Genomic DNA, 9,667 nt, shown 5'->3' on the forward strand with positions numbered 1-9,667 from the left:
CCCCCCCCCGAGACTAGACTCTGGATCCGCCCCTGACTGAGAGCCTTCCTTGTGACAGCCGCTGCTTGAGTCAGTGAGAGGCAGCCCCGGAGCCTACGTGCCGCTTCAATGACAGCCCAGCCTACACGACATCAGAGGGGCCCGGGGACCACCAACATTTTCTCGTGGACCACCGGTTGGCGACTGCTGCCCTAGAGAGGATGTGACAGGCTAGAATTTATTTCTTAGGGTGGAATCGTGGGCTTATTGCTGGGTAACAAAGAAAGATGTGCACCAGTAATTTTTTTTATAGTTTATTTACTTAATAAACTCTGGAGAGAGTGTCAGGGTCACAGGATATCCAAAAATGTCAAAATATCTCGTGTGGTAATAGTTAAAAAGGTTGCTGTTTGCCTTCTAAGAGCAGTCAACATTTCAAGGACTCTATGAGGGCAGTCTCTGTCTGTTGATAAAGGTCAAATGGATTTTCCTCCTTCTAAGTAGATTCTAGGCCATTGACCCTACGTGAGCAGTCACATGTACCGCAGTAGACGAGAAGTGAGAGCTTCTTGCAATGTCCATTGGCACCAGCTTCAGAATGAAATGAGAATTCAGAATTGAGAAAGCTAGTGGAATGACCATTGAAACGTCTTCAGGAAAAAGACAGCAAGTCCAGTTGCCTTGATTTATTTTTTACAGATATGTATCCCCATTGGCAGAGGTCCCCTTACCATCCCTGAAATGTAAGAATGCCCTTTACTCTCTATCACCATGACAGAGGTATGAACTTCCCCAGTGGATACAAAGACAGCAAATAAAAACTAATAAGGTGAAGCTAGAATTGGAGTGCCACACCGTGATTCAAGGTCCGCATTCAAATTGAGATGGAGTCTGTATTTACAGCCAACACTTTGTGGACGCTAATCTTCACCCCCTTCATCAGGGCTTAAAAGATGAGTGATGTCGTACATGGACTTGGTAGCAAAAGCCGTGTAAAGATATTGACAAAGCACTTTGTCCTGCTGAAATATGTCTTTGTTTATTATAAAATGTTTGCATGAAGGTGTGTAAAATCCACAGTCAGGCTGAAACAAGCACAGTCAGGACGTTATGATGAAGGGTGCATGGTCCCAGAAAAGAGTTAGTCATACCATACACTGCTGGCTGTGGTGGGCACTTGGACTCTGGTCTAACCCTGCCTGTTTTAACCTGCCTGTAGATTTTACAAGTGTTCTATTTTTGTTATTCTTGTGAGGACCTTTGTGCAAGCATTTTATAATAAACAAAGACATATCCCACAAGCACAAGACGCGCTGTTCATTTCTATGTTCTTAATGTATAACAGACCTCCCTGCCTATGGTGTCAGTTGCCTATCCTCAGAGGAGTTTTGGACACTAACTTGTGGTCTAATGTGGTCATATTTGCAAAGACCCTGGCAGTTGGACTTTATTCTAGACTCCATACACCTAAACCATCTCTACACAATTGGGTGATAATAAGAAAACGTTTCAGGGAATACAGCACCAGTTATCCCCTTCTTAACCAATAAATCCTTGACAGACAGTCTAAAATCTCATCACTATCCAAAGTAAAAAAAAAAAAAGAAAAAAAAAGGTTTTCCTTTTATGTACATTTTTTCAGTCTGCAATGAATGATCTTTGAGATCTCCTTACACTTGCCTGAACTCTGTTTGCCCATTAATCCAGCGCACTCCATTACACCATCCAGCCCTTCTCATAAAAGGGTGCTTTGGTGAAATGGCTAATGGTGCCACCACAACATAAGTCCCAATCCAAGATACCACCAGGAAACCATGTTTAGATAAAAAGATGTAACACTTTACTGTCCCCAACAGGAAGCCTTTCTATTGGTGACAAGTTAAAAAATTCAGCACAATTCATACAGCATCCAGACCTACTCATCAAAGGGTGCTTTGGTCAAATGGCTAATGGTGCTACCACAACATAAGTCCCAATCCGTGATATCACCAGCACACCATGTTTGGATTAAAAAAGACAAGATACTTTATTGTCCCCAACAGGAAGCTTTCCTCTTGATGACAATGCAAAAAATCCAGCGCACCCCATACAACATTCAGACTCAATTATCAAAGGGTGCTTTGGTAAAATGGCAGATGGCACCATCTCAACATAAGTCCCAATCCAAGATACCATCAGCATACCATGTTCAGAGGAAAAGACTAGATACTTTATTGTCCACAACAAGAAACTTTCCTCTTGTTCACAATCCAAAAATCCAGCACACTCCATTCAGTATTCAGACCCAATCATCAAAGGTTGCTTTGGTAAAATGGCAGATGGCACCATCTCAACATAAGTCCCAATCCAAGATACCACCAGCATACCATGTTCAGATGAAAAGACAGCTCAAGGTCTCTCAAGGCCTTAGCACAAGCCTCCGGCTGGGGCAAAGCCCTAGAAGAAGAGGCCTCCTCTCAATGAAATCCTCAGCAGGCAAAAGCCCAGGAGGAAAGGACGGTGGGGTCAGGGAAGTCCAACTGGATTCCTTAGTACACCTGGTGCATGGACAGCTGCATGTGCCACTGCGCAAAAATATGCGCGTAGAAAGCGTTTTGGTGCCAATATCGGGTACATGCATGCGCATTCATTTGTGTGATGATGACACCAAAGTGCTTCCTACACACATATTTTTGCGCAGTGGCATGTCCAGTGGTCTGTGCACCAGCTGCACTGCACTAAGGACACCAGCTGGACTTCCCTGACAGGTGGGTCAAGATATTTATTCTCTCTCCTCAGCTCACATCACTGGTCTAAAACTCTCAATGATTGGCTAAAGCAGATACATATTCATGACTCACACATTGTTACTTATCACATTAACTGCTGGAGACAACTCAACAGCAGTAGGCAGAAATGATTAATGTTCTTGGCTTAGGTGAAACCTATCAAGCACAGAAAATATAAATAAATCACATGCTGGTTACAGCCTACCTGCAAATAACAAGGCTCAATGTCTTGTACAAGTCATTCTGAATTGAGAAAGCTGGTTGGATGACCAGTGAAACGTCTTCAAGAAAAATACAGCAAGTCCAGTTGCCTTGACTTATTTTTTACAGATATGACATCGTACGTTATTGTCCCCAACAGGAAGCATTCATCTGAACATGGTGTGCTGGTGATATCTTGGATTTGAACTCTGTTGAGCCATATTTCAGGGTACATGCCCTACCTCGCTCCAGTGTAACATGTAACTATTAGAGCTAAGTCGTGTCTTAAAAACGCTCCTGGTTGGAGACAAATATAGGGACTGTCTTTACTGACCTCTTTTTCAATAATGCATTTTGCCTAACGGTAACATTGAGGCTTGGGTTCCAATACCTTTTTCCAGGTCAGTCACTCAAAATGTTGGATAAGCTAGACAGCTAGAATTTTCAGAAGGAAAGCAGCCTTTATATTTCCCTGGTGGTGTTTTGTAAGTGCTTGCTAACAGGTTTTGCAGATGACCTTTAAAACTGCCAATCAAAAAAAGCCCATGAACAGGTTGTGTTACTTCAAGCCCTGGGCGAAGCAGTGGCTCAGTGGTTAACCTCCCTGCCTTGCAGCATTGAAGCCCTTGGTTTGAAACCCAACCAAGGCACAGGTATGCATGTACTTCCTGTGTTTGCATATATTTCTTCCAACACTCCAAAGGCATACCGGTAGGTTACTTGGCCCTTGTCTGAGTATGTGAGATAGGGACCTTAGATTGTAAGCTCCTTGGGGGGCAGTGAAAGGGTAGTATGTAAGCGCTGCCTGTATTGACAGTGCAATATAAATTGCCATATCAATTCCACGTACTGCAACTCAATTTTAATTGCTGTCATAAGACTAACATCTATGTATAGCTTTAATAGCCAGTTGCTTATACGACAAACAATTATCATCATTGTTCTATGAAATGTGAATCATAATGATTATATTTTTGTCTCCTGACAACTCTTTTATCGTGCGCTTTGCTTGGCCTGGTTGTGTACGGAGTACATTGGCGGCAGGATTCACCTTCTGCTTCCTGATACAATTCATTGTACACAGATCACTGGTTTGGCACAGTCCAGAGACACACCCCGTATAACTGATTGAAAACACTTACTTGCTGGGAGAAATTAAACCATCTTACCCGAGGTTGGAATGTTCTTTGTTTGGCATCAAACTGATTATATTTTGTATATTTACCAGCCTATAGTCTCTCTAAGCAAATGCTAATTTGTTTTTTTTAACTTGGCAGCGAATAATTGCTGCTGTTCAGTGGTGTAGACAACACCTACCTGGTGGAATAAATGGTGACACTATCCCCTGTGCCCATGGCCGGATTTACTCTCTCTGCTGCCCCAAGGCCAGGTTCCTCCCCTACCCGCCAACCCCCCACCCCATGGAGAATGGCAGACCTGCAGGCTGCATACAAGTGATCTCGGCGACATCACCCCGCTGTACATTTATCTCTGCTTGCCCAAAGCATATCTAAATGTAGAAAACTACCCGCCCGGCGCCTGGAACTGCATTTCCTGGGCATCGGAGATAGGAATTCCATACCCCTGCTGCCCCTCTACTCCCTGCTGAGGCCGGGCCTTGGTTGGCCTTGTAGGAAATCCAGCCCTGCCTGTGCCCAATTTCCTAATTCCAGTGGTATATACAGTGCCAGTTTCTTGGTGGCCATTGGTGTATAGATTGCCATTTTCCTAATGCCTAATGGTTCACATCGTACAGTTAACTTGTGCCCAGTGGTATTTACAATGTGTGTTAGTGACCTGTGGTATAGACAGTGGCAATTTCTTAATACCCTGTGTCAGCGGCAGTTACTTGGTGGCCAGTGGTACATAATACCAATTTCTTGATACCCAGTGTTATATACATTGACAGTTTACCGGTGGCTAGTGGTATAGTCACTTTTTTGGTGGTCAGTGATATACACAAAGCCAGTTTGTTATGCCCAGTGGTATATGCTATGCCATTTTTCTGGTCCCCAGTGGTATAGATAGTGCCACGTTTCTGACTGTTGGTATATACCGTGTTCTGGTGCTCAGTGATAAATAACAATCTCCTGATGCCTAGTACTTTATATAATGTACCGTACATTGCCAATTTCTTGGTGCTCAGTGGCATTGACAGTAATACCCTGTGGACTATACAGTACATGTAGGGACCTTGCCTTAAGCTGGAGGGTCTTTAGATACCTTTAGTGTTGTATGCAGGTAGGTTGTAACCAGCCTGAGCTTTATTTATATTTTTTGTGCTTGTTGCATGTGCCACTGCGCAAAAAAATGACATTGCACACATGCATGCGCATACATGTGCGCGATGTTGGCACAAAAACGCTTCCCACGCCCATATTTTTTAGCACTGGCACATGCAGTGGTCCGTGCACCAGCTGTACTAAGGAGTCCAGTTGGACTTCCCTGACACCACCTTTTAGAAGGAGCCTTCCCTCCTGGGCTTTTGCTTGCTGAGGATGTCACTGTGAGGAGGTCTCCTCTTCTTGGGCTTTGCCCCAGCCGGAGGTTTGTGCTAAAGTCTTAGAAATTTAAGCTTGCTCCTTGTTGGAGGCCACATCCAAAAAGAGCTAGAGCAAGAGATGACCACCTGTATTGAGAATCCGAAATCAAGAACATGGCTACCTGTATGGAGCATCTCTGGAAAAGTCTACTATGAAAGATGGCTACTCATGTGGAGCATCCCTGGAAAAGTCAGCTATGGCAGCTACTATGGAAGATGGTTACCTGTAAGAAGCATTTCTGGAAAACTCTACTATGGAAGCTACCATGGAAGATGGTTAACTGTATAAAGCATCTCTGGGAAAGTCTACTATGGAAGATGACTACCTGTATGAAGCATCTCTGGAAAAAGCTATGGAAGGCAACTACCTGTATGCAGCATCTTCAGAAATGTCTGCTATGCTGAAAGGTTTCCTGAATGGCTTAGGAGAAGCTGTTGTCGGTGGACATTGAGACCTCATTGCTCAACATTTAAGGTATCTGTGACTGTTCGCATAGGGTCAAATCACTCATTACTGCTCTAGCCACTATCAATTTTGCTTCTACTCAAAGGCTTGAGATATTTTTCCGTTGTTGGGTATCCTGTGCCCCTAACACTCAATCCAGTATTTATTGTGTGAATAATCTCTAGAAAAGACTAAAGTGACTGAGGCTGTTTGTTTTTTTCCTTAGAATAAGACACGAACCTGCCCTGAGATGAAAAATGCTAGCCTGCCACGCCATCTTGAGGATCATTCTGCCATGGAGAGAGGAGTGCTACATACAGTGTAAGGTATCAGGTTGCCAGAGGTATAGCCAGTGCCAATTTCCTGATTCCATGTGGTATACACAGTGCCAGTTTCCTCATTCCGAGTGACAGAATGAGTGTCCTTATCTGATACCCAATGGCCACACAGTGCCAATTTCCTCATTCTGAGTGATATGAGAGCTCTTTATCTGATGCTCAATGGTCAGACAGTGCCAATTTCCTCATTCTGAGCGACATAAGGAGTGCCGCTTACCTGATGCCCAATGATCACATGGTGCCAATTTTCTTATTCTGAGTAACATAATGAGTGCCCCTTACCTGATGCCCAATGGTCACATGGTGCCAATTTCCTCATTCTGAGTGACATAATGAGTGCCGCTTTTCTGATGCCCAATGGTCACATGGTGCTAATTATTAAATTCCCAGTGACAAAATGAGTGCCCCTTATCTGAAGCCTAGTGGTATACACAGTGGCAATTTCCTGCTGCCCTGTAAGGAGTACAGTAACCATCTCCTAGTAATACATTTTATAGATAGTGTCCACTACATGTGCAACATTTCTGGCCTGCATTAACTGCATTATGAAGATATGTTAAAAAAAATCCAAAAACTGTTGTGTTTTATCATTTCTCAACATTTTATATTCTTGGAATTAAACAGACAGAGCCCTGACTGACAATAAGCATTGAACAGGAAAAGTGGACAAATCAAAGACTCAAAATAATGTAAACTGTTATTTTTTATTTTAAAGATTGCAATATGCAGAGTTTTAGCTTAACATTTACCAAAAAGTTAAATTAGATTTACAATTGTATATAAGTGGCTATAACTTAGTTTGATAGTACACTGTAGAAAAATATGGCCTTCCGGAGCCCAGCGAGCATAATACCTTCTTGTCTGTATTGACGTGTTTAAATAAGCAAAAGCCATTCCCACGTCTACTGCGAGAGCTCCATGCTGTTCTCACTAGTTAATGTCACCGTCCCCACAGGAGGAATCGGCAGCGGGGGGTCCCATAACGTGTGACAGTTTAGAGGACAGAGAGAGACAATGAAGAGGAGGGAGATAAAGAGACTGACGGCAACGCAGAGGAGAAGGCCCATAAGACAGAACCTTGTCTGTCTCTGTGAGGGGGGCCTGCACTCTCCATGGGGGACACTCACTGATTGTCTCGATGACATTTTCCTATTCCCTTTCATGTGTTGTCTTTGACATTCATTAGACAGGCTGAGAATCTTGCAGCCTCTGCCATGCAGGTGGCCCCTCAATAACTCCAGTTCTCTCTTCCTGCTCAGATCCATGAGAACTTCACAGCTTCCAGAATACGGGATAGACGGTCCATATGGAACGATTCCAGATGTTCTCCCGCAAACGAAGCTTCACATTTGGTGCATATGGAGGGTGAGTACCCACCTGCCATTTTATATAAAGGGGTCATGTTTTTTGTTCCCCATCCACAATGCTGATTTTCATTTTTTGGATTTTTTTTTTTTTTTAATGGCCCATCCACCAGTCCTTGGAGGAGACACGAGGATGAGTAATAACCTCTGCCTTCCTCACATCATCATTTTGGTATATACTATCCATGGCGACATTTGGCAGCATGAACAGAAATGTCCTGCTTTGGTTTGGAAATTGCTGAGGAAAAAGGCATCTGCTTTTTACAGAAAACACTTACCAGCCCAGGAGGAATTTCTCAAATTTAAGATTCTCCTTTCCTCAACTACATCTTCACGCAAAGTCTTTGGAAAAATTATTTATTTTACCAGATCAAACTAATTAAATTCTTTCTTCTCTCCATTCCATACCTTTCCATTTCCTTCTACCTCTCCTCTACTTTCCCTTACCTTTCTTTTTATTCCTTTCCTATCTCGTCCTTTCCCTTTTCCTCTCCTCTCTTCTTCCCTCCATTCTTTTCAACTCCCCTCCTCTCCTCATTCTGCCCTTCTTCTCCACTCCTTTCCCTTCTCCTCTGTTTTATTTTCCTCTCCTCTCCTTTATTCTCCTTCCCTGTCCTCCTCCTATCCCGTTTCCTCTCTTTTCCCCTCCCCTCCTCCTCTTCCCTCCCTTCTTCCCCTCTCCTCTCCTACTCCTCTCCACTCCCCTTCTCTCCCCTAATCTGTATTTATCTTCTCTCCTATTCTTTTCCTCTTCCCCCTTCTCCTTGACATTCTTCTCATCTCCTTTCCCCTCATCTACTCTCATCTTCCTTCAACTACTTTCCTTTGCCTTCCTCTCTTCTTCTTCTCCTCTCCCCTCTCTTTTTTCACTTCCCTGCCCTGTTCTCCTCTTTGCTCCTTTTTGCTTCTTTTTTCCCTTCCCTCTTCTCTGTCCCCTTCTCTTCTCCTCTCCCCCATCATCTCTCCCCTTCATTCCCCCTTTTCTCCTCTTCTCTCCCTTTTTCCCCTCTCCTCTCCTACTTCCCTCCTATCCCATTCCTCTTTACTTCTCTCCATTCCCTTCTTCTCATCTCCTCTCCCCTCACCTACTCTCATCTCCCTTCAACTACTTTCCTTTCCCATCCTCTGCTTCTCATCTTTCCTCCCTTCTTCCTCTTTCTTCTCCTCTCCTCTCATACTCCTTTCAACTCCCCTTCTTTGCCCTACCCTATTTTCTCTTCTCTCCTATTCCATTCTTCATTCCCTCTCTCCTTTCACTTCTTCTACTCTCTTCTCCCCTCATCTACTCTCATCTCCCTTCAACTGCTTTCCTTTCCCATTCTCTCTTCTCCTTCTCCTCTCTCTTTTTCTCCTACTCCTCTCTTGCCCTGTTCTCCTCTTTTCTCTTGTCCCCTTCTTCTTCCCTTCCCTTCTCTCTGTTCCCCCCTTCTCTTCTACACTTCCCCCATCTACTCTCCTCTCCACTACCCTCCCCTCCTCTGCTTGATTTTCCTTTCCTGCCTTTTTTACTCTTCTTTTTTCTTTCCTTCCACTCTCTTTCCCCATCTGCTCTCCCTTCCTTTACTTTCCCTTCCTCTGTTCTCCCTACTTTTTTTTACCTTCTCTCCATTTCTCCTCCCTTCTACTTCCTTCTGCTCCCCTCTCTCTTTCTTTCCTCTGCCCATCTCTCCCTTTGTCTCCAACTCTTTTCCCAGCTCTCTCTCTCCTCTTCCGTATACATCAATTAGTAAATATGTCTTTATTTCTCACATTTTTCTTGCTTGCAGAAAGCCAGAGGAGACGGAGCCGTACATTGTGGATCCACCTAACAAACCAGCAGAGGAGATGTCTCATCCTCCGGCCTCTCACAGCAAGGTCAGAGATTCACCTATCACAAAAATTCAAATATTCTCTAATCCATTTGATCAAAATATGATTTGAAGTTAATTAAAAGTGGGTGAAACTGCAACAAAAAAATCCTTGTTTATGGCTAGCACAATGAGTTGTGCGTATGAATCAGTCATACATCTGTCCTATATCAGGACCAGTGT

The 9,667-nt window shown here is 43.7% G+C and overlaps 1 protein-coding gene across 1 annotated transcript in view; it reads left to right on the plus strand.

Annotated features, from left to right (window-relative positions):
* The first annotated feature begins 7,493 nt into the window (after positions 1-7,493).
* The window catches only part of LOC108784893 (rap1 GTPase-activating protein 1-like), an 85,709-nt gene continuing 83,535 nt past the window's right edge, over positions 7,494-9,667 (plus strand). Inside the window, exons 1-2 of the mRNA XM_018553831.1 lie at positions 7,494-7,638; positions 9,404-9,491. Of these exons, the coding sequence (XP_018409333.1) occupies positions 7,580-7,638; positions 9,404-9,491 (147 nt within the window). The 5' untranslated portion in view covers positions 7,494-7,579. The remainder of the gene's footprint in view (positions 7,639-9,403; positions 9,492-9,667) is intronic.

The sequence above is a fragment of the Nanorana parkeri genome, unplaced genomic scaffold (assembly GCF_000935625.1).
Source record: "Nanorana parkeri isolate BGI_ZX_2015 unplaced genomic scaffold, ASM93562v1 scaffold130, whole genome shotgun sequence".
Classification (NCBI taxonomy): Eukaryota; Metazoa; Chordata; class Amphibia; order Anura; family Dicroglossidae; genus Nanorana; species Nanorana parkeri.